This window comes from Cottoperca gobio, chromosome 22 (assembly GCF_900634415.1).
Source record: "Cottoperca gobio chromosome 22, fCotGob3.1, whole genome shotgun sequence".
Taxonomy (NCBI): Eukaryota; Metazoa; Chordata; class Actinopteri; order Perciformes; family Bovichtidae; genus Cottoperca; species Cottoperca gobio.
In genome coordinates, this window is record NC_041376.1 from 13600610 (window position 1) to 13625403 (window position 24794).

Here is a 24794-nt window from a genome sequence, read left to right on the forward strand (position 1 = left end):
TAAATGAGGTCCAATAAAGGGACAAAGCTCTTGACCCAGGAGTGATTTGTTGGCTCCCAGGTGGGAGGAGGGCTTGGTCCAGGAACTTTTTAATTCTACAACCACATTTTTGTGTTTCTAGCTAGCACCTCATATTCCTCAAGCTGTCTGCTTTTTCCAAATGGCACTGGGGAAACCCCTATTGAACATCATTATGAATAATGGCTGTGGGCTGGGCAGGATTATAGTGCACAGGAGATAAGGCCAACAGGCTGGAAACATGCACATAGTGAGACTCACACTCCCTGTTTGACACACACTAATACTATTGAGGATCTTACTTGGTGGGCTCGTTTAGGAAGGAATCCTTGTGCAGCCTGTAGGCAATGTAGCTGTTGAAGGAGCCTGTCTCCATGGACACGCCGTTCACATCAGCGAATGTCCGGTCTGTGACGTTGAAAGCCTCCAGCATCCTGAAGCCTGGAAGGGATAAATAACAGAAGACATGATGAGAGCATGGAAATAGAATAGTGAAACCTTCTAATAAAAGCATAAAAGCTTGAGGAGGGATTCATTCATGTGTAAGGTGTATGCTGAAAACTTACCAGGTGTTGTGAACCCATTGATGTAGATCAGAGGGCAAGCTGAAACATGATACAATGTTGTTGAGGGTTGGGAAAACAGATTAAGGCTTAAAGAAAGTGATCTGCTTGTACATTTCCTTTCAGTTAAAATGTGAGCTTCCTGTTACCTCTGCAGGCAAACTAATCAACCACAATGGAACTTACAAAACCTCAGTCAAAGGAAATGTTTTCTTCTTGTTTTCAGAATTGCTAAACTATAATGGTGTTTTTGTGATATGCCTTACTGGAAGTGGCCGTTTCGCAGATGAAGGTGATCAGGTTGTCCTGGATCTTGGCAAAAGCGTCATAGTCGTCCACCACGAACACATGTCTCTCACTGGGCTTGCTGCCGATTTGTCTCAGTTCTGTCATGTCCACATCGGCCACTCCAACCACAAACACACTGAAGCCTGCGGGGTGAAACACACACACGCACGCACGCACGCACGCACGCACGCACGCACGCACGCACCACACACACACACACACACACACACACACACACACACACACACACACACACACACACACACACACACACACACACACACACACACACACACAAACAAAGACCATTGTTAAGCTTCCATTAACCACAGGCAAGTTTTATCACTGCAGGGATTGTTACAAGAGTTTATTAAATCAGCCATAAAACTGTGGCTCTGATGAAGGAAATTGAGGTTTGGGTGCTAACAAGAGTATTATTAATTCAAAACAGCTCTGCTAAATACAGTATGGACTGTACATACACACATGGCAATGATTATTAATTACACACATACCAGAATGCTGCAGTTTTTCTGCACTCTTCTTGACGTCATCCTGGGAGCGTCCATCTGTGACAACCACCAGCACCTTCGGGACGTTTTTCCTCATGCCACTGTCTGAGGTGAACACCTTCTCATAGACGTGCTTCAGAGCGACGCCTGAGTGAAGGAGGAAGATGAGAAGGCAGGGATGAAGAATGTATCTTCTTTAGAACAATTTGTTTGCTAAAATGCCACTCAGTTGTGTACCTGTCTTGGTGTTGCCTCCTCTGTAGCGCACATTCTGAATAGCTGATATCACTACACCCTTGTTGTGGTAGGTGTTCAGCTTGAACTCGGTCTTGGCGTCATCACTGTACTGCACAAATGAAACCTGTTTGAAGAGAACAAAAATTATAAGAGGGTGACAATTGACACACACACCCACATTGCATATTGTCAGTTTGTCAGTACAGAGAAATAAACATTAAAGACAGCACTAAGGTTTGTGCTTACCTGCATTCCGCCACTGCTGATATCTTCAAAGGCTCCGGTCATGCTCTGGACAAACTGGATGACCTTGTTGAAGCTATCATCTCCAATACTCCAGGAGCCATCAATGAGGAAGACCACGTCTGCCTTGGCACCTTTGCACACTGTGGCGCAGGTACAACGATGTTAATGTGAAGTCTTATCTCGGCTAAGCCTTAAGAATTAACATTTCAGCACACTGATGAAAATGTCAAAGCTCTCCTCACCATCTAGCGCAGGGGGGAATGTTGCCGGAGCAGGGGGGGTGGGAGGCTCGGTTGGCACCTCTGTGGGTTTGACCACTGCGAGACGAAACAGAAACACGTGCACAACATTTAGAGTGACATACTACGCTGTGGCTGGTGAGGGCATATTTGTGTAACTTGGAGGTTCCAGTAGCTAACATTAAATAGCATAGAAGATCATCTTACATGTCCTCTCCTTTATGCTGACTCCAGGTCCCTCCAGGTTGGGGGTTTGGGTGTACACTGTGGCTTCATAGAGAGAGTCAGGGGTCAAGCCATCAAAGCAGTAGCTACTCTCCGAGCCTCTGACGGTGATCTCCTGAGCTCCACGCTTGGAGGCTAGAAGAGAGGAAAGAGAATCCAGATTCAGGTTGTGGTTATCTTACAAACTAAAAGTCAACAAGGAATTTAAAGTGCGTAACTGAGTAAAGCACTTACCATCAATAGGATTGACTTTGAGTCTGTAGGAGGTGGCTGCTCTGTGAGGGGTCCATCGGATGCAGTAGGACTCATAGCCAATATTGTAGGTGGTCAGGTCTGTCACATTCAGGTACACTAAAGGGAAGCATTATTCTCAGTTCATATTGTTACACAACACTTTCATTTGCAAGACAATGGATTGATTGGCAGTACGAATTAGAATTATCCATTTAATTTTGTGCAGATAAGTGTGTTAACTAATAATTGATCAGCTTACATGTGGTGCCTTGTCCAATGAGAGGCGCACTGAGACCTGTTGCGTACTGTGCCAGCACCTTCACGTCATATGTGGTTCCAGGTTTCAAGTTATGCAGTTGGTGGGAGGTCACGTCTCCGGCAAACACCTCAAAGGACTCATCAGAGCCTGAAAGGAGACATACACGTAAAAAAAAGTCTCCATATGTGTTTGTATTAAAAAAGAATGTTACTTTGAACCATACTATTAAAACGCATATTTTCTTTTATCCCTATGACAACATGTCCATACCCTCAGGCTGGTAGATAAGCTTGTATCCATTAACCCTGGAGGGGGCGGCGTCCCAGGACACCCTGAAGCGGGTGTACCACTCATCAGAAACAAGGAGGTTCCTGGGTCCGAGCATACCCACTGTGGGAAACAAGACAGGGCAGCACAGTCAACACAGGCTTCTTTTCATCACGATTGGATGGAATTCCAGCATATTGTCAGCAGGGTAATTACTGTATTATAGCTTTTTGCTCATGACTTTTGAATTATGGGTGAATTATCTCAACGTGTAATTGAGGGGAAGATAAATTCAACCACATCAAAGAAATTACTAAAATAAATAAATAAATAAGGAGCGGTGTAATAAGGCTTCTTTTGTTTGAAAGGTAAAATTAGGCAAGACCCTGGCCAGCACTGGAAGCATGAGATCTCAGTCAGTTCATAATAACCTGGCAAAGGCTCTTGGTGCATTTGGCCTCCACCAAAAGTTAAGAATTTGACTTTTGCAACAATGATTCATGATCCTAATCAATGCTGTGGATTCCTCACTCGTGCATGTGTGCACTGCATGATATCCTTAATACGTGTCAGTATGCTTAGTTTCATGTCCTCAAATTATCTCTGCAGTTTGTACCTGTGCGTCCATCTCCTTCCAGCTGTCCTCCTGCTCCATCAGCATACATGGCAGTCACTTTGATATTGTAAGGAGTGTCTGGATCCAGGTTCTGCAGGATCACATTGTTTCTGTTTCCTGGTACTACAGTCTGTAATAAAAAAACAAACCAAGAGCATATTAGGAATACATTTTTATTAATATCTGTGATTCATGAGAAATTATGTGGAATTAAAAACATCCTTACAAATTCCTCAATGGGGTCTCCTGTGGTCTGGGCGTAGGTGATGCGGTATTGCGTAACAGGACCTTCGGCATGTTCCCAGCTCACAGAGAGAGTACTGGTGGTGGGATCATATACACGCATGTTCCTTGGGCCACTGCGGGGCACTGAGCGAGGAAGCATGAGAAAAAAAGTGTTTGTGCTGTACATACTTTCAAAACATCTCCAAGATGTCGTCTTTTTGTGTACTAAAAAATGCGGCTGATTGTTGATTATTGAAATACCTATACTAGAGCTGCACTTGGGGTCCTACGTTTTTTTTTCTTTAAACACAGGCCAAGTTTCTTACATGTCTTTCCATCGTCACTGATAGCGGGTCCTTCGCCGTCGCTATAGAGGGCAACCACACCAACACTGTAACCAGTATCTGGGAGCAGCTGCTTCAGCAAGGCCTCGTTGGTGTTCCCTGGTACCAGAACCTGGATAGAGACACCGAGCATGTCAGGAAAAGACACTTTTGAAGAGTTTCTCTGCAGCATGTGTAGACCTAGGTCCTAAATCAGTCAAATCAGACAGAGTTAATAGCAAATGTGTTTATTTTAACAGTTTTAGCAGCTGCTTGTGTTGAACACTCCCTTTGACACCTTCCTTTAAACAGCCCCTTTACTGTCAGCACTAAGTGAAAGGAAGAACCAGAAAATCCTTTGATGTTTGACAGGCGGCATTGCTGTTTAACCCAGCCCGACAGTGAGTCCACCTCCTGCTCCTCACTCTCTCTCTCTGTCTGTGGGTAAGTTCGTTGGACAGAGTAAAGTCAGCATTTCTCGGGCTGGTGATAACCTCTGTGAGTGAGTGAGGAAGGATAAACACTTGTGTAGGTGCTCACAATGTAAATATAGAAAAGTGTGGGGGGGTTGTGTTAGAGAGGGAACACATGTGAGGTTTAGACCGGCAAATGGGTTGGTGAATCTGCTTATTATCATTTCATGGCCCATGTAAATACAACAACAATGTCCTTTTGTCTGCAGACAGCTCCCATCTGTCCTTGTCTATAATTTACTGAAGTGCTTGAGATTCTCAGAATGAAAATAACATCACAGGCGATATCGGTGAAGCTGGGAATTCATGCTACAAATCTCCAGCTGGTGTTAAATTTGATGGTGGCCACATTGGCTCCAGTCATGGAAAAGGCCTGAGCCTGCAATAAATATGCGTAAATGTCTCTATCAATAAACTGGAATATGCCTCCCTCTTCAAAGACCATAGAGTTCAGTGAACAAAACCTTTCTTAATGGTGCAATCTTTTCGGCAGATGCTGGAGAGAGCTAAAGGTGGTAACATGTCAAAAGTTGCTTGTGGATTCTTTAAGCAACCCAGAAATCCTGAAGATGTGGGCACACTGGCTCCAGATGCTACATATCGTGTCAAGAACAGGAGTTGCAATTTAATGAAAGCAGTCTTGGTTCAAATCTTTAGCGGTGAGTAAAAGAGAAGAATTCAGCTGGCAGTAACTGCTCACAAACACACTCACATCGACCATTTGGTGAACAGACTACTGGATGTTTAATTCCTGATCACATAAGGTAAACTATAAATGAGGGTCTAACATTTTAATTGGTTGTTGTTTGGGCGACATGTGCTTACACCTCCAGCTCTCTGCTTTAATTCTCCTCTCTCTATACAAACCATCAGTGTTTGCATGTGTATAATGATGATTTAAGGTCATTAGCAATAAGATGGTCACTGATAGGTTGTGTTAAGACAATAAAGAAGTAGTTACGGGTGCCATTGTGCATAAAAATTGTTCTTTCTTTTGATGCATATGTGCTATGTTACACTTCTTCCCACACAGTGGATGGAAACTCACCGACTCAGAGGGACTGGCGCCATTCAGAGGAGCATAGACCACCCGGTACTGCTGGACTGGGCCCGTGGCAGGCTCCCAGCGAACGTTCAGAGTGTTGGTAGACGGGTTGAAAACCTTGATGTTTTTGACGGGGCTACGCTCCACTGAAGAGCCACGAATGTTGGGTGGATAGAAGTATAGAAGGAGATACCGAAGTGAAAGGTTTAGGTGAGGATCGGGGTGAGGTCAAGTTAAGACAGGGTATCAGTGGACAGAGGAACGATGAGAGGTTAGGTACTCTAAGTGGGGAATGGACAGAGGTCTGCAAACCATCAATAACATACATAATAAGAATACCCATAATATTGATACACAAATGCATGCAGTATGTTAGTATTTGTATTTGACCTTTTGTAGTTTCAAAGGGGTTATTTACAAGTTTGTGTCAGTCTCCTAATTAGTAGAACTACCTATGTCTCATTTATTAGACAAAACAGTCCAATGACTAAATGAGAACATTTCAATGAAATGGGAACAATGCTGGCCAGCAACCAACAGAGACAAGTTTAAGACATTATTTAACAATAGTGCTATCAACATGACGCTTCCTGTCAGTGCCCTGAAGGTTAATGAAAAGGAGATGCAAGGCAAATGTGCAGCACTGTGTGAAACCTGCCTTCTAAAAAATCCAAAACAGATGTTTAGAATCTTTGTGCCGCTCCTCATTACAACCCCATAAATGCATGGGAAAACACAGTGAGTGAGCTTCCGTACTTTAAAGTTACACAAACCAAAGCCTGTTGCCTAGGAACCTGCTTTGAATTTTAAGGCACAATCAACAGTCAGTGGCTTGCAAAGTTAGCTCAAATAGTGAGAGCAGAGCCTTCCTTAAAAAGGGGAGAATACATTGAGTTGAATAGAGATGGCAATATATTCCACAGAGGCATCAAAGTTTCAAGGTTAGCGGTAAATAGTTTTGTCGCCGTATGATCTGATATACTGTACTTACTGTATAAAAGTTTGGTTAACATTTCGAGGAAAAAGCCACAGAACATGAAGGAGCATTGCTCAAGAAGGGAAAATGGGGGTAACAGTAGCAGGCATGGAGCATGACCTTAGCCAAGTGGGTTGAGAGCCATAAAACATATAATGCTCTCCATTCATTTCTAACACCACCCCCCCCCCCCCCCCACACTTTCTTTTTCTTTTTCCCAAAGGAGAGCCAATTACTCAATATACCTCCTCCCCCATTCCCCAGCCCCACCATTATCCTGACCACTCCAACCTATAAATGGACAATATTACGGTAAAGAGAGAGGAGACACCATTATAATGTTGCCAGCATGGAGGAATTCCTTCCTATGCAATCACCCCGCAAAATGCTGACTCATTCCCAGCAGAGATTTATGGTTTGAAATTGTGGGAGAAACTAGAAAATCTGTGTTTTTCAATGAAGTTCAAACTAAGCTGATATTTTATGTTAAGTCTCACGTTACATTTTACACGTAAGGTGTGCAATAATTCACCTCAACAAATGGCATTTGATGGGTTTGGCTTGGAGCTTGTGAAAGGATTTGGATGATATGAAGCAATATAAATGGCAGCCTTATTGAAGGTTCCTGACAGAGAATGACATCAAGCCAGCAATCGAGGCCACTGAATTCATTCTGGAAGAACATGAATGGATTCCTGAAATCCCACTGCTGTCATGCAGTATATCATCCTCAGAGGTCCTCTTCTCACTATGCCTGGGCTATTCTCGACCCTAAAAGCTGTCTTCCAAGGAAGTCAACTGCTTCTGAACGTCCCTGCATGGACCACTATTGTAGCCTGTGAACAATGATTATATGCGTGTAGTGCTTACAGGTTTTGCCATTCTCAGACATGCGCTGTCCCTCTCCAGCGGAGTAGACTGGAACCACAGTTACTGTATAGACAGTATCAGACTGCAGGTTCTTCAGCACAGTGTTGTAGGTGCTGCCTGATACCTGGCTCTGGGTGGAAGTAGAACAAGACATACATCAGGTTGTGCTCTGGCTACTACATGTAAGGCCTAATTGTGATTATAAAACAAAGAACTTTTCACTTCACGTGGTCTAATGCTCTGGAACAATTGTCCAGCTTACCATCTGTTCCTCTCCTCCAGCTGCAGGGACATAGAAGATCCTGTACTGACGCACGTTGCCCTCAGCAGCCTCCCACAAGACATTCAGGGTGCTGGTAGTGGGGTCAGTGACCCGCAGGTTCCTAACACCGCCTAAAGGCTCTGGAGTGAGATAAAAGTAGGATATAGTTGAACTGTCATACCCAAATAGTGTCAGTAAGCTCTCATGCTCTGAGAAAGTGCACAGCTACAACTGTATGCATATATCATGTTATCCCTTGTCATTTGGGAGCACCCAAGGTGGAGGACAACTCACTGGTATTTCCAAGGCCATTGAGCTCCCCGCTGAGTCCTTTGGCGTAGACTGCCACCACGGTGATGGAGTATTCAGTGTCAGGGGTCAGTTTGGGAAGCAGGACAGTAGTTTTCTTCCCTCCAACCTGGGTCTAGTTGGGGAAGAATAAATGTCAGCTTTCTTGACTTAAATATATATATTTTTTATATTTAAATCACTGATGCTGTCACATTTTTGCAAACCCTAGATGATCATCATTTTAGCCGGTAGGCCAGTTCAGTAATCCATCCATGGACATGATGAATCTAACTTCTCGAACAGTTTATCTATTCTCTTAAAAAGCATTTGCATTTTCTACAAAATACATCTGTCTTGCAATTGCTTTCAACAAATTTGAGTAACTCTAGGTTGCACTGAGGGGAAAGATATTTGATCTGTAAATCAGATGGGATGAAGAGAACTCTCCATGGGTGCCTTAAATTGATGTCAATAACCTGATGGAAAGAACTCTACCTGAAAACTACTGGACTGTCAATATCTCAGAGAGGAATGTTTTGAGTATTTTGACATGATTAATACACAGCACACTGGCCAAGGTAAATCTCTACACTGATGGCTGAAACAGTCGGATGTCTTGTCATAACAGTCATGACTGATGATGAATTTAATATATTACTTCTGGCTGTGTTTTGTGTCTTTGCATGTGGATTTGAGTATGATATTGTATGCACAATTTTAATCCTCTATAAATTTCTTTAATCACTGTACAGCTCTGTCTGGCTGAATCTTTTATCAGTAAAAAAGGAAGGAAGTTTTATCATCAGCACTGGAGTAGTTTTCCTGTACACTAGTGCCCAATTTGTGTGAGACATTTCCGTAAGCAGACTTCTTGTCCCAGACGACATAATGCAGAACTCCCCATGGAAGCTATATTTGCTGAAATCAGTGAGCCAAGACGACTTGGCTGAAGCTAGCCTGTTAGCTTCCAGTTTTCCATCAACCTTTCAGTGTGATATCACGAAGGCAATCAGTGCAACTAAATCTTATCAAGAGCTTATGACGAAAACATTCCACCTCACGTCAAAAAGGTAACTAATGGTCAACTAGTCAAAACTTCTGAACTTCGGGTAAGTTATAAGGAGAGAAAATGAGCTTAAACCTTTAGCTGCCCTTTGTAGTATGACACATGTTGGATGTCATCTGGACCTTATTATAACATGTGAAAGAACAGTCAACCTATAGCAAGATTTGTGAGCGCAGCAACTTTGTGCAGACTTTAAACACAATCCACTGTAAAACATATGACACCCGTGGCAGAGTACTCTCTCATTACACAAACATACACTGACCTGACAGGGCAAGTGCATTCCATTTTCCATGGACACATAAACACACACACACACACACACACACATTCTCTGAAGTGTTCACTTTCTCGCAATAGAGCTGTTAAATGATCAGCCCAAAAAATGTGGCATGCAAACTTTTTACGACTTCCAATGTTGATCTCGCAACTTCTCACAACCCATAAATGCAAATTAGTATGGACAAACTATCTTTTTATCAAAGTTGTTTAGAACATCTATCATTGATTGAAGGTTTATTTTCGCAGCTTATTAGTCCTATCAGTCTGTACAGTCTTGTGCACGGGCATGTGCATAAAGCACCATTTGGCTCGCTTGCTTTTAGGTCTTGATTGTGGACGCAATGAGACATGTCTGAAAGCTAATTGAAACCAAATATTCAACTGTTATCCAAAAAGACTTTTTGCACATTCAGCAAGGCAGCCAAAAATGCATGACCAGTGGGAGACAGTCTGCAGGAAATATTTAGAAAAACTAGGAAGGGTTTTGTCCGCATTAATGCTGCCATATCCAAACAACAAATTAAGAGATTTGACCTGAACTAAAATAATGCAATACCAGTGGCAGAGCTTCAGTTGTGCACATATATTTATTGGAGGCAAATAAGCTTGGGATGAAAAAGCAAATCCAGTAATTGAGTCAAAGCTCAAGGAGCCATAAACGGCAGTTGGCCTGGCTAAGTAATGCTGGACTGAAATCCAGTGAAGAAGGCGGGGAGCAGAAGATTAAGGAGTAAGTATCTAATATTTGAAAGCCTAGTACTGCTGCGACTGGTGTATTTTAGAATAATAGGTGTAAAGTAGGTGTAAAGTTTGAATTTAAACTGAATAAACTTTCAGCAATTCTAGTTTGAACTCTAACTTTGTTCCTTCGTCATTACCTACCAGAGCATTTCTGCCTTTGAGTAACGCTTATTTTACTAAAACCTCAATCTCCTCTTTGGTGTTGAGAGTTTCCTTGCATGACAGATAAAAGCACCTTGCAAATAAATACTATATGTCTTATGTTTAATTTTAGGAAATACAATAGTTACACAAAGCAGTGTGTTGGTTTTTATGCGACTTACTGTCTGGCTCCTGCCTCCGGCTGTGGGGACGTAAGTGATCTTGTAGTTCTGGACGCGTCCTGGAGCTGGATTCCACCTGGTGTTCAGAGTAGTAGTGGTTTCGTTGAACACAACCAGGTTGGTGGGAGGTCCATTAGGTACTGGAAAATGCACGCACATATCACAATTACAGCCATGTCAATGTGTCTATCCGTTATATGTAGTAAGAGCACTTTTTCCATGGATTTCCTTGAAAACATCTTTTAAAGACACAGTCCTTGATATCACGTCAGCTCATGGTAAAATGTCTACTCAAATATCAGTTAATTTAGTGCTAGATAATTCACTTTCTTTACTTTATGGTTAAACAAAGCAGGGTTATCACTGGTTTGTATCAAGGATTGCAGCTTTAAAGAAGAAAAGATAATCATCCTCTAGGATTTTGTCTTTTCTGAAGCAGTGATGGATTGATGGAAAGATGATGAGGGATGGACTGATAAATGCATGGATGAATGCAATGGATAGATGGATGGATGGATAGATGGATAGATGGATGGATAGATGGATAGATGGATAGATGATGGATTGATGGAATGTGCTTCAAAAACAAGGATTCAAATCCCTGTTTTGCACGGCATGCATTGGTCAAATACATCTTCAGCCATTTAATGTGTCATTTGACTGAGTAAGAACAGATTCATGAACAGCCATGGGATGAATGGTATGGACAATGGGACAAACACAGGACAAGGACAGACAAACTTGGCCGTGGCAGGTGCATCACAGCACCACTGGAGCGGCGGATGGGTTAAGGGCCTTGCTTGATGATGTAATGATGGTTGTTCAATGAACAAAAGTGAAGATGACGATGATGGTTGAAATAATAAAACATGCGTTTGTCACTTGAAAGAAAAAGCATCCTCTTGCTTTACCACAAATATACTTACGTCTGTTACCACCTTGCGTGGACCCTATAGGCACTAAAGGCAGAAATAAAAAGGTATGATGGGCATACCCTTGCATAACATTTCACTCAGCATATTTCCAATGGGAAAAAAACACCGAAAGGTTCATCATAAGTCTAGCCTTAAATCAAAGATCCAACAAATATTCTTTCAAATTATTCAGTCGTCATCACAGAGTTGCTGGGGTGTCTTACATGTCCTCTCAGTGCCCAGCAGATCCTCACTCTCTGATTCATCTGGATAGATTGCGGTGACAGACACGTCATAGGGTGAGTCTGGATCCAAGTTCTCCAGAACGTGGCTTATCTCATCATTGTTCAGAATGGCCTGATGAGGAAAACATAATCACAGCGTGAGGAAAGGTGCTTGACTGAAATTTAAGCCTAAAAGACGAGCAACACAAGATCCATATTAGAAGGATTATAATTGGATTGGTGCAAAAATCTGTTTTTTAGATGTTCCGCATGCCTCCACAGGAACTCTTTTTCAAAGCATCGCCAAAGCAATTTCTGTGGGATTCGTCAAGAAATCCCTAAATTAATTATTTGGAATTTAAACATAATGGACAGCTGTTTTTCTCTTACATATTGGAAGTTGGTATCTCCCTTCTTGGTCCAGCCAATGCGGTACAGAGCCACATCAGGGGCTCCGTGGTCCCAGGTGGTTCTGAAGCTAGTCTGGGTAACTTCTGAGAACTGCAGGTTCTGTGGGGCAGGAACCACATCTACAGGACAAAGGAGAGAAGTTAAGTGGGATCTCTATCTCAGTGAGAAGCAGGCAAACGGGGACATTGCGATATACATGATGTCATAATCATGATTTTCATTCTTACCAGTGATTGCATCTCCCAACATCGGCTGACCAGGTCCCTCATCATAGATCGGAGTAACAGCCAGGCCATACTCTGTCTGCGAGATCAGGTTGTCCAATATTCTGGTTGTCAGACTTCCATCCACCTCCAGCTATAAAACAATCAAATACGCTTGTTAAGAATTATAACGCAAAATCAATAATGCAGACATATACACTGATGCTTGAAAGCACATAGAACTTGTTTTTCTCATCAGCTGCATTTTGCCAAGTCTTGCAAAACTTTAATTCCGTTCACAGCACGAGTTTCCAGGATCACTGGCAACAGCGAAATGTGCTCCTAATAAGACTCGTAGGAATTTTAACCAGAAGGTATAAAACGGTGCTTGATTCCAGAAGAGAATTGGAACAAACAAACGCAACAAAAACAAAAAAGGCAGCAAACAAAACCACCTGGAATAATTAAAGGAAGCACCACACTGGGTTTACTGCTCTTGATCCCATTAAGTTGTATTTGCTGAATTTTAATTAATTGAACTAAAGGGATTCATTCTAAACACGCATTAACTTGCATTTTTATTTTGAGTAAGAAGTCTGAACGCACCATATTTGTCTCTCTGGACCATAAAACCATGCATAATGCGTAACCTGGAGGGAATATGTACTGTGGTCAAATTGTGAGTCACTGTCACTTATTGTGCTCTATCACACAATCCATTAGGTCAAACATGACATTCTGCTACTTTCTAGGCAGTAAACTTTTCCTTCCCACGCACTGCATTTTTGACAATCGCATCCTCCTCCCGTGAGTCACTTTCACATGTGTGTTTCCATCAGAGGGGCTTTGAGGATCACCTCCACCTGATTTATAGCTGAGGAAGTAGCAAAACGCAGAACACAGAGTTTGCTGCTGTGGCCCAAGAACTCCTAAAAGGGGGACATGCAACCATAAAGTAGCAGTCCAATCCGCCCTTTAACTCGCGCAAAACCACATCTTCATAGTTTCATAATGTTTTCATTGGACTCCAAAACATCCCCTAATGTCCATCCAAGCAGCTGCAGTCTCCATTATGTGGTCTCAACCAATATACAAAGGGATCAGTGATACATAGCTATATAAATTCATCACCATCAAACCTAATGGCTCAAACAGACAAAAGGTAGCGAAAGTTCATAAGCAAAACATGAGAGCTAAACAGAATTGGAAACTCACTTCCTTCGCATCTCCTTCCTCGGACTTGTAGGTGATGAGGTACTTGCGAACAAGACCAGGAGCAGCATCCCAAATGAGCCTCATGGTGCTGTGGGTGACGTCACGGACCGTAAGTTTGCCCGCAGGAGGCAGGGGCACTGAACAAAGGGGGCAGGATGTTAGTGTAAGTTTCAGTATTATCATTAAGCATTCATGAAGACAATGTTGAGTCCACAGTGGCCCCCATGGACCTACTGTCAGATATCACCAATAAACACTATAAGCCATATCAGCTTCATGAATTACTGTACATGGTACATTAATGATTCAGTACATACTGGTGACTCCCTGCTGGGTTAGTGGTTCACTGGCTGACTCCCCATGCAGGGCGAAGAGGGAGAGTGAGTAGGCTGTGTTAGGGAGTAACTTCACCAGCTGGACCTCAGTTGTATCTCCTCCCACTCTGATCTGCAAGGGGGCCAGACCAAACCAACAACATGAGGTCAGAGGGGAAGTGGATGACAGAGACTGCTCAGTGACACAGATGAAGACATTTGGATGAGAACAGTGGGAGAAATATTATGGTGGCGGCACATCTGCCGATTCCGGTTTTGACCCACTGAGGTTTGACACCTCATGAGCAAATGATGATGTTCCCTTGGCAGAGTGAGCTCATGGTTCACCCACCCCTTAGTGACGAACAATGTTCCTCTGTATTTACCCTTTTGCCTTGTCTGCTGAACAACGAGGCAAACACTGGTGGCTTTGTAAAACATTATTTCAGTGTGTGACGTCTGTATTTGGTCAAGAACTGCTGACAGAAGTGTTTGGTCACTTCCAGTGTTTGTGTGTGTTTTGGTGCATGTGAATATTTTCTTATATCCATAATAATAATACATTTAATTAACATTTCTAGCTACACAAAGATGCTTAAAGTATCCACAGCTGATTGGCTGTATGCCCTTTTTTTGAAAATTAAAACTGTGTTCCGATGATGTCTCTTACCTCCTGCTCGAGGGTGGGCTGAGAGGCATTGATGGCGCTGTAGAGCAGCATGTAGCCAGTAGCACCCGCAGCCTCCTCCCATCTCACCCGCATGGTGGTGGTCTGCTCGTCAAAAATGTTCATTCTCCTCACGGCACTCAGGGGCACTAGATAACCAGACAAGGATGTTAAGGGCAGATTATTGGCAGAGGTTATAACAATTGCCTGTACTTTTGAATACACACACAGACTGCATATAGTCAAAGTTAGCAAACTTACATCTATGCTCACAGGGACACATACGTACATTTTTTGTTCTTTGTCAGACCTTGTTGTATCACATTCACACTGCGCAAACTCAACAATCAGTGCTGTTTTATATTAGCTTTTATAGATACTATATAACTCTATTGAATCCCCTCCACTCTTGAGAGCACCAGTAAAACAGAAATTAACAACATCTTAAAAGAAAAGTCAAATTTGCGCTTGAAACCCAGTGTAATCATGTAAATTGCCTTTTAATTGGCATGTAATTAAGATTTACTATTGCTATCTTTTTGCAGCCACATATGGTATTATAAACAAGACCAAGATATTACCTTTGACCGTGTATTAATGGGGACCACGCAGTGAGTGCATATAATTTGTGTTATGGAACTGAGCCAGAGAGATTCAGTGATGGGCGCTGACTGAAAGGGGAACTGCTGTTGATAGAAGGCAGGGGGTTCATAAGTGCTCAAAAGCCTGCTGAAGTTATTTTAACAAGCTCATTTATCTGGGTTTTCTTTAGTGGAAAATGGTCATATCTACGACTAAAGACCAGTCAGACCATTTTTGTTAGTTTAGTGAAGGTGGTTTACATTCCCACTGACAAGTTTTACCATACATAGATTTTTTAAAGTGGATCTCTTTAAATCAAATGATATGGGCCGAGATTAAAGCCAAAAAGAAAAGACATACGTGTGGTCTCGACTCCTTTGAGAGGCTCGCTGCTCTCCTCTTCCACCACTGAGTAGACGTTGACCAGGTACTCTGTTAGAGGGATGAGGCTCTGGAGAACCACCGTGGTCTCAGTGCCATCCACAAACACCTAATGCAGACGGGATAGTTAGAAGATTGCACCTGAAGGAGTACTCATACGGTACAGTGGTAATGGGCAATTATCAATTTAGAAGCATAACAATCAAAAGTTATATCTCCAGCTAAAGCTCTCCAATCAAAACCAGAAATACATCTGATAAGTTTTTACGGGACAAAAACTGAACATGTGCTTCAATTCCAGATTCATAAACAACAATGAAACCTCATTCACTATTTAACAAAATCATGGGAACTTGACGAAAATAAACATCTTCTACATGCAATTAGATTCAGACACAAACAAATGAATCTATTCCACACATTGTGGAGCCAAGACCCTGCTGGCTAATGGAGCCATCACTTGTGAAGTCATTATTTGCTTTCTAATCCTCTGAACTTAGAGCTGTGTGTTTTTGTTTCCTAGCCCAGTGTCAGATCATTTTGTAATTAGACTCCCAAACAGCGAGAGGCCAACACAAACAGGAGGCTGGAAATAGACATTTTGAGTGGAGTTTTCCATTAGTTTCACAAACAGAACAAATTAAAGCCAATATTCCCCTCAACACCTGCACAGGGAGATGCGCTACACTCATTTTTAGCGTTGTTGTGCATTATTGTACTGTTCTGTATGTGGCAGGTATACCTGTTGTGGCCGTCCAGACACAGTCATGTACTCCACACGGTACTTCTCCGCCGGGCTTTCTGGGGCGGTCCAGGTGGCTCGGAAGGAATGGTGAGTCACCTCTGATGTCACCAGGTCAGTGGGAGCATCGGGTGCACCTCCTATTCAGGTGTAAGCATAAAAAGACGAAAACTGCAATCTGGGCCATCACAGTAAACATTATAACATTAAGGAGCGGGTGACAAACTAAATGTGGCAACAGATAAAAGCATGTGCATTTAGCAACAAGTCCCAACAGAACTGTATACATGCCACAGTACTTATTGAGACTATAAAGCCACATCCTCTCCAAGGAGTTCCCCTACAGTATCCAATAGCAGCTCTTTAATTTGATTAACGAGCTGACAATTTCCTATTCCAGGGAGTCAGAGAGAATATTAGAGGAAAAAGAAAATAATAGATCTGCTATCGTTTCAAGAGCTTGGATGGTTCTTTGTTTCTAGTGTTGCTTTCCATGGTGGGCCAGACATGTAGCTGTCTGTGGGTGTGGGATGCTATACACTATATTTATACAGCGTCTTAAATGTCTGGGAATGAAGCAGTTGGTGAAGTTATATGTGGTTATTATTTTTTAGTACAAGGTGTCTGTCCTTGCAAAACCAATGTACTGTTCCTCAGTGATTCCTTTGCGTGATCAGTCAGTTGTTTTGCTATAACTCATACATACCTGGCCCCTTGACACTGTTACAGAGGTTATCAGTAAGGTTGTCAACGATGTCCAACAGGAAGGAGAAGTCAGCCACGTTGTACATGTGAATACTATCTGGATCAGTGGCAATGGACCTCAACTCGTTCTCATCAGCATTCTTCACACCTAAAGAGCAATAAGGAAGACAGTAGTGATTAGCACTTTGATACATGTGACAGCTGCACTTCATACATTGAGTGTGTGCACGCAAACAAAAATGATTTTCCCTTACCGATGGCGTAGAGCTCAATGCCCTGATCGCGCAAGCTCTGAGAGTTGAAGATGACATCGTCCTGGGATTTGCCATCAGTGATCAACACACCGATCTTTCTGGATTTGGGTCGCATCCCAACGTTCTCTTTGAAATTGTTCTGAAGGAGGTAGTTCAAAGCCAGACCTGCAATGAAGACATGGATGTTTATTTTTCATCCTGATATTCACACAATAAAAAATTTACTACTCTGTTTATTGAAGTAGAACCGCTCCCACAAGCAAAACATGGAATAAATAGATCAAAGTACCAGTCAAGGTGTTTCCTCCTTTGTAGGGCAGGTTAGACACAGCATCCAGGAGAGAGTCCCGGGTTGCATGAGCATCCAAGTGCCATTCAGTCTTTGGATCTCCACTGTACTGAGCAAGACCTGAAGACACCAAAAAAGGTTATACCTATGTCGAGTGACCTCTTAGTAATAACCAGTCAAATGTAATGTGTATTCTGAGGAGACCCACCAATTTGGACCCTTTCAGGGCCAATGTCAAAGACTCCCACCATACGGGAGATGAAGGCACGAATGGTCTTGAAGTTGAGACGTCCAATACTCCAGGAGCCATCCACCAGCAGCACAATGTCAGCCTGTGCTTTGGTCTTACACATCACACCTGAGAGGGTAATATTTCAGTGTCACAATTGGACCGAAGTTGAAAGTATAAAATGACTTGACACAAGTCCATGTCCAACTGTTATGTATACACAATAGTATGTGTCGTGAATTGTAATAAAAGAGGTGCTCATAGAGGTGTGAGAATAAAAGGAAAGAAGGAGAGGTGACAAACAAACAACATATTCACAAGCAAGTAATAAAACATTTCATCTTTTCAGTTATTTTATCAGACAACTTTTATTTTCCAGGTGTTGTAATTATTATCTTCTTGTCTTGTGGCGTGTCGAGGCAGTATTTCTCTTGTTTGTTCTTTTCAGATCCACGGGATCCAGGGGCAAATCAGGAGAGCACACCCATAGTGGCCCTTGACATATCAAAGGCCTCCATTGGATAGATTACTGTGCCCTCCAGAGCAGCAAGGTAATATTCAGATTTTCCAAACACCTGTGTGATGACAAGGAAGGCATCCAATCCTTGGTACCTAAAAGAAGGCTGCAGATGTTGCACTAACTGCCACTGTCTGCAACTGAAAACAGGTTACATGTTTGATTTACAGATTGTTTTGTTCACACAGAAACCCCAAACCCAGGCCCCATGACTGACAACCAGCTGTCAAGCGTATACCAACAGCAATGTAGAGAATACAGAGAAAGAATGCAGAGGTGCAAAAACATGGCTGCTCATACTGTATCTCCAACAAGTAGGTACTCGAAAGGTATATCGACAAAAAGAAGAAGGAATAATATCTGAGCCTGCTGACTATCTGTTGGCTGGGATAAAAAGGCCAAAGTGGGGAAATTATGTAAAGGTAAATTGCGGTAATAATTTATGTTCTACTGTGATTTTAAAATAATTTTTGGTTACTTACTTTCGCCACACCTAAAACTTTCTTTGCCCTCAAGCTCCAGAGGCTTGTTGAGAACTGGCCCGTTGTCAATACATGGTTCAGTGGAGAGCGTGATTCTCTCACCTGTTCAAATCTTCTGTAGCTGTCACTGAACTTGCGTCTGCCTCCTTATTAGTACCCAGCCTGCAGACACAACATTTTTCCTTCTTCTCACTCTTACTGCCTGCCTCGCTCTGACTCAAGAGGTAGTAAAAACATGTTATAACTGCAAACAGATCATACGCGTATGGCTCGAATCTACACTGGCCTGTACTTGGACTGGAAATAAAAAAGCGGAAGCCCAAAGTGTCACAATGAAGAAAGCGAGGAACGGGCCGACAGATGGAGTAGCCATTACATCTGTTATTTCGTGAAACAATTAGCTTTGAGGAAAGGCATTTAGGGAAACTCTTCAGCTTTTATGGGGCATGGGTTTAGAGCGTATTTTTCCTAAGCAAAAATGTACTATGTGATACAGTCTCCAATGTTTGACTGTTGCTGCCCAGAGACATAACATACTGGAGACACTGCCTTCAAGGTGATGACAGGCTTAGTAACAGAATGACTTAAACCATTTCAGTTGTTCGTGTTCTACTTAGTTTAAGCCTAAAACATGTGTTTAATGTTATTCCTTTGATGATAAGGGACAGTTTTATTATTATTGATATGTTGTTTAGGAGTGAATGATTGATTACTTTACCTGATGCCTCATAAGGAGGAGGCTCAGGTGCATCCATGAGAGTGGTTCTCTCCTCTCCAGCCAATGGCATACTCTCACCTCCATCAAACATACCAAACACATTCACTGTGTATTTGGTACCCGCTCTGGAGAATAAAAAATACATATAATTTCAGATTTCTTTCTACATGCTATACTGGAGAATATTGTTCCATGAGATTGAAAATGAGAAATCAGCCATACCTCAGCTCCTCTAGCACCACAGTGTTGTCATAGGGACCAACCAGAAGTTGTCCCAGGTCAATGTCTTCGCCTATAGGGTGGAAAGTGACTTTGTAGCCCTTCACAGCGCCAGGAGCATGGTCCCAGGTCACACGGAAACTGGTCTTGGCAGGCTCTGAAGTCTGGAGGTTCCTAGGACCTTTATAAGGTGACACTAGGGAGAAAAGAGAAATACGTACATTTGCTAAATGAGAAACTGAAAGATGAAATATTCTAAACTAAGTAATGTAAGTGCTTTATAATGATGATGATGATGAAGAACAAAAGGGTACTGTTATTTTGCTTTAGTCATTTAGTATGAGACGGTTATGATTAGTTTTTAATGGATAATCAAGCTTTTCCTAAACATGGCAATAGAAAGAGCAACATTTGTGGTTTAGTGAATGATAAACCAACGTACGTGTTGTTCCTTCCCCTTGCCTTGCTTTGCCTTCTCCGGAACGGTACACCGGCAGAACAGTGATGTCGTAGGTGGTGAGGGGGGTAAGGCGTCTCAAGACAGTAAAGGTGGTGCCACCGGGCACCTTGGCTGCAAGCTGGCGCCCTCCTGACTTCGGTTTGTAGGTAACGCGGTAGTTGAGTACGTTTCCAGGTGCCGGTTGCCAATCCACCTTCATACTCTTCTCCGTCTCCTCAGAGACAACAATCGTTCTGCCAGCGGTCGAGACTGCAAGGAAGGGAAAAGAGAAACAAAGGTTAAAAGAGGAGAGATGATGAATGGATGGTCTGAGGGAAAATGTAGACTTTGGGCCTTGTTCAGGTGGGAATCTGTGCTAAATGTGTGTTTAACCACGTATTTTCTCCAGCTATACCTTTGGAAATATAAGCAGCATGGCTTTCCTGCTGGTAAGTAAACTAAACAGTGACACGCTTGGCTACCACACAGTCTTTCATCTGGATATCTGCTCAGTTTCCACAGGCGTGTGGACACAAACCTACCCAAATATTTCATTTTTAGAAGTATACATTAAACAGGCCCGAATTTACATGATTGATCATGTTTAGTTGCCGGCTTGGGCAGCCAAACATAGATGTCTTTGAGAATTTGAGCAAAACCATAGTTCTCATTTTCCATTGTGCTCCATGGAGTGTTATTTATTTCCAGAGCAGAAAGGGCAAGTGTGAATTGTCAGCGGCCTCGAAACGAGCTGAGGAAAATATTTAGAATGCTCTACTTCAGAGGGAGGACTTTTATTAACGGAAAAAAAAGAGCCCAAAGAGTCCGTTGATTTGTGTAGCACGAGAAAATGGAGAAACAGATAGTGGGTGCGGAGCGAAGGAAGGAATGAGCAAAAGTGAACATTTTAGTTTACAAAGGTTGTATTCGGTGTGTAATGCCACGTTTCTTGCTTGCCAGAATCAATAAACAGTAATGATGGTTGGAAATATTTTTTCCTTGAGCACATTCCATTTCACTAACTGGCAGACAAATTCCCTCCCAACTGGTGCGATTTTCCGCTCAATGTGCTTTTCTCATCCAAGCGTGAGTGTAGTCTAACAAGGGAGAGGCCAGTGTCTCTCTGTACTGCATCTCCCATGAAAACCGGGTGCAGGTGTCCTGGACATTACGTCACCTCAGTACGAACATATAACACACACGCACAGTCTTAAAGATGTGCATGTGAATGCTCTATATTCTTGATGGCCCGGCGAATGCCAATAGCTATGACGGTATCTCTTAGCTCAATAGAATGAGCACAACAGTAAGTAAAGTATTCCTACATAGCACCCAAAAATGGAGCGTACAGTCAAACTGTATTTCCTGGATCTTTTGTTTTTAAAACCCGCATTGCTGCCCCATATTTTTAAGTGATCATCTGAATTATATCTCTAACTTTACAGGCGTTTGAAACTATAAAGCTTAAAATGTGTTTATGACAAGAACAGCTAGACCTGCATTCATGACTTTAAAAATGATCTTCTTAACAGTTACACATGGGGAGAAAAATGTACGACTGTCCCTTTGTGGTCATTGAGCTTTTATGGCTTATAAGGTCATCAAGTTAAATCACAATCGCCTTAGCATCACACTCTCTAGGTAATCCTAAAACGAAAGGTTCAGAAACTCAGAAGAGGGAAAAACAAAAGAGAGAGGGAAAGCATTGGAAAAATACCCCAGAAAAAGAAAGAAACATAAAAAGAAGCGAGCAGATGTAGAAAAGAGGAGAGAAGAGAAGGATATAAGTGGTTGGTGAAAAAGTTCATGCTTGTAAAGTAATCAACTTACTATCCGTGGTTTCCTCTCCAACCAATGGCTGCCCCTCTCCATGGCCATAGCGAGCAAACACAGAGACCTGATAGCGTGTCTCTGGGGTGAGACCCTCCAGGACTGTGGCTGTGGTGTCTCCTGGTATCGTCTTTTCCCCAGCCTCTTCAGTGAACAGGGACTTCCACCTGATCCGGTACTGACGAACATTACCGGGGGCCGCGGCCCAAGACACAGCGAAACTGGTGTCAGTGACGTCTTTGGTCACCAAGTCTCTGGGTGAACCAAGCTCTGTGGATGAATGAAGAGGAACAGCATTAGAAAAAAAGCCTGTGCGTAATGGATATGGAAATGGAAAATAAGTAGCACTCCAGCTTTACTTTTGTTTACCTAAAGAATTTCCTCAGATTTTTCTTTGTTTTGAGTTGCTCCGATGCATAATAATTGAACTAAGATGGCAGTGTTAGTGCTAAGGTACAAAAAGGCTTTAGGGAGTTCCAGCCCAGTGATGGCTTTGTTCAGGTGGTGTTGATTTCTAATGCATATATACGGATATTGAGGAAGTGAGCAAGACACAAAATGGACAAAACTAAGAACCCTAGCGATAAACCATGAACAATAACTCATCTGTCTCTGCTTTAACCCCTGAACAACCTGATTTTCTCCCTTCATAATCAGAAACTGCTGGAAAAATCTCTGCAAAACTAATCATAAATCACATTTCCTCAGCGCCTCTCCAGGCTGCACTTTAATTTTCCATCGAAACAGAGGAAACCCGATCCACAAAAGTGTGTTTGCTAAAATTGCAGATGTTACGCTCTCCCTTTCGCCCCTCCACTCACTTTTCTTGAGAGACCATCATGAAAGGAGAAAGGCACAGAAATACAGAGGAGGGAATTTTGTGGTGGCGTTTTGTATTGGGCAGCCAGCACATGCTTGGCTGAGAGGGATGCCCATATTGACATGGACTCAACACTCAGGTCTGGCTGCCATAGAAAGGAGCTGTATCAACCACATGAGGATACGCTGCCACATATAGCCACCCACACAACCTCCGGGATCCTGATCTTGAATCAAGCCCCTAAGCCCCTACATGCCAGCACCTAATAGCATTATAATCACAGGCAGAGCAGTGCAGCTGGGTGGTCTCTCTCAAACCCCATTCATCAAACAAAAAAAGCCGAATGCAAAGAACGAGATGCAAGTGTAATGCATGATAATGTGGAAATGTTAAGCAACTGTATAGCAGAAAAAGGCAGCCACTATATCTATCACCCTATAAGTCCTTCTCAGCATCCATCTATTTCAGATGAATTGGAAACTGATCTGAACAGAAATAACAGCAGCAGCCCTGCCTGCCAAGAAGAGTGATCTTCAATTTAAAAGCGGAGGCCAGATATGAAGAGTAATGGCAACGACCACAAACTAATGAAGAGTTCCAGATTTTGGAGGACCATGAAAACAGTGTGGGCCACTTATAAATACTTGGATCATTCCATCAAAAGGGTTATCCTTGCCAAAGGCAAAGGATGAACGTGAACTTTTCCGGCTGTGTGTGAACCAAGGGCAAAAGAATCACAAGATAATGACTTCTGCAGACAGTGGCTCACTTTTCATCAGTACTCGAAGACAAGCTAAAGAGAAGGGGCCACTCCTGGGAGCAAAGCCCACATACATGAAAGACATGGTCCACAGACCTAGAAAAAAAACTTTGGCTTGCATGTAATATATACATTTACACAATATCAATGTATTATTTGTCAATTATTTTATTTTATGTTCAGTTACAACCAGTATTTTTAGATATAGCTACATGGTTGGTTAAAAAGAAGAATTACAGAGTCTTCTATCTATATAAACAACTAAATATAATGGAAATACAATAAAAAAACAAAAACAATATTGTTTAATACTAATGAAAACATTCTGGATCTTTCTCAACCCCTCATACTGCATCCCACCTTTCAAGAAGAAGAGAACTCTCAAATTACAACCTTAGACAAAGACCAGATCACAAATGCAAATTAAAGCCTCACCCACTTCTCTGGGCAACCACATATGACACAATTGACGAACATGTAAGAGATTTCCTGCAGGGCATGTGCTGACATAACCTTCACATCTGCAGCCAAAGATGTCTAAAACTTGAAAATATAAATGACAGCACTTGAAACAAATGCCAGCAGGCAAACAAAATGTACGAGAAACACTACTGGCTTATGCTTTTATATAATTATACAAAATAAATGTTTTTATGGCTGTTGGATCCCTTAATCCATGAGGCCAATAAACATCTTGATTCACAACCATTGCATTGGGTAGTCAGACACTGAGTTAAAAGCCCCAGCTAGATCAGATTTAGTATTCTCTCCAACATCACTGCAGGAAACAAATCGTTCTTTCAAAGTGCCATCTCAGCACTGGGACCTCAATTCAAACATCCCTTACTCCCTTGTTGCTCTTGGTTCACTAAAACATACATCTGAGCCACCAACCTGAAGCCTTCAGTGTCTATGTGCCAACGGTTAGCTGTCTCTGGCTTATTACCTCAAAAGGACCTTTAGAGTGTTGGAGAAAAACAGTCTGGAGGCATCACTGAAAGAGTTTGGCACTGCCTAAACGTTCCCAAAGGCATCAATGTAAGAGGAAATCAAACCAAGATGCTACCATTTCATATGCTATTGTGCTGAGCTCCAAGTTAAAGATAGTAAAAAAAAGAATCCACATGTGAAAACATTTGCTTTGTCATGCAAGAGGTTAATTATTAAGGTATTGGTACAATGGCTGCTTCAGGGGCTGAACTTACAGTATGACCCCTTAGGAATGGGCTGAGCTTTTTATAATTTTTCACTAATCCTCTCTCTCTGTCTCTGCCTGTCTATTGCTCCACCCTGGGGGA

At 42.4% G+C, this 24794-nt stretch overlaps 1 protein-coding gene across 3 annotated transcripts in view; it reads right to left on the reverse strand.

Annotated features, from left to right (window-relative positions):
- Window positions 1–24794, reverse strand: part of col12a1a (collagen, type XII, alpha 1a) — a 53734-nt gene that overhangs the window by 15631 nt on the left and 13309 nt on the right. For 2 of the 3 annotated variants that reach the window (XM_029460201.1, XM_029460203.1), the window contains exons 14-49: window positions 21917–22186; window positions 20090–20356; window positions 19651–19843; window positions 19429–19553; window positions 17691–17840; window positions 17483–17602; window positions 17194–17358; window positions 16941–17087; window positions 16235–16374; window positions 15472–15601; window positions 14533–14678; window positions 13866–13995; window positions 13549–13685; window positions 12358–12487; window positions 12110–12249; window positions 11720–11852; window positions 11508–11540; window positions 10582–10721; window positions 8173–8302; window positions 7879–8018; window positions 7617–7746; window positions 5774–5916; window positions 4256–4385; window positions 3931–4073; window positions 3705–3834; window positions 3092–3211; window positions 2822–2968; window positions 2563–2679; window positions 2311–2463; window positions 2107–2181; window positions 1865–2004; window positions 1619–1742; window positions 1385–1528; window positions 848–1012; window positions 585–623; window positions 321–459 (exon numbers count right to left, since the gene is read on the reverse strand). In XM_029460201.1, the coding sequence (XP_029316061.1) occupies window positions 321–459; window positions 585–623; window positions 848–1012; window positions 1385–1528; window positions 1619–1742; window positions 1865–2004; window positions 2107–2181; window positions 2311–2463; window positions 2563–2679; window positions 2822–2968; window positions 3092–3211; window positions 3705–3834; window positions 3931–4073; window positions 4256–4385; window positions 5774–5916; window positions 7617–7746; window positions 7879–8018; window positions 8173–8302; window positions 10582–10721; window positions 11508–11540; window positions 11720–11852; window positions 12110–12249; window positions 12358–12487; window positions 13549–13685; window positions 13866–13995; window positions 14533–14678; window positions 15472–15601; window positions 16235–16374; window positions 16941–17087; window positions 17194–17358; window positions 17483–17602; window positions 17691–17840; window positions 19429–19553; window positions 19651–19843; window positions 20090–20356; window positions 21917–22186 (5005 nt within the window). The remainder of the gene's footprint in view (window positions 1–320; window positions 460–584; window positions 624–847; window positions 1013–1384; window positions 1529–1618; window positions 1743–1864; window positions 2005–2106; window positions 2182–2310; window positions 2464–2562; window positions 2680–2821; window positions 2969–3091; window positions 3212–3704; window positions 3835–3930; window positions 4074–4255; window positions 4386–5773; window positions 5917–7616; window positions 7747–7878; window positions 8019–8172; window positions 8303–10581; window positions 10722–11507; window positions 11541–11719; window positions 11853–12109; window positions 12250–12357; window positions 12488–13548; window positions 13686–13865; window positions 13996–14532; window positions 14679–15471; window positions 15602–16234; window positions 16375–16940; window positions 17088–17193; window positions 17359–17482; window positions 17603–17690; window positions 17841–19428; window positions 19554–19650; window positions 19844–20089; window positions 20357–21916; window positions 22187–24794) is intronic. The other variant, XM_029460202.1, reaches the window with a different exon arrangement.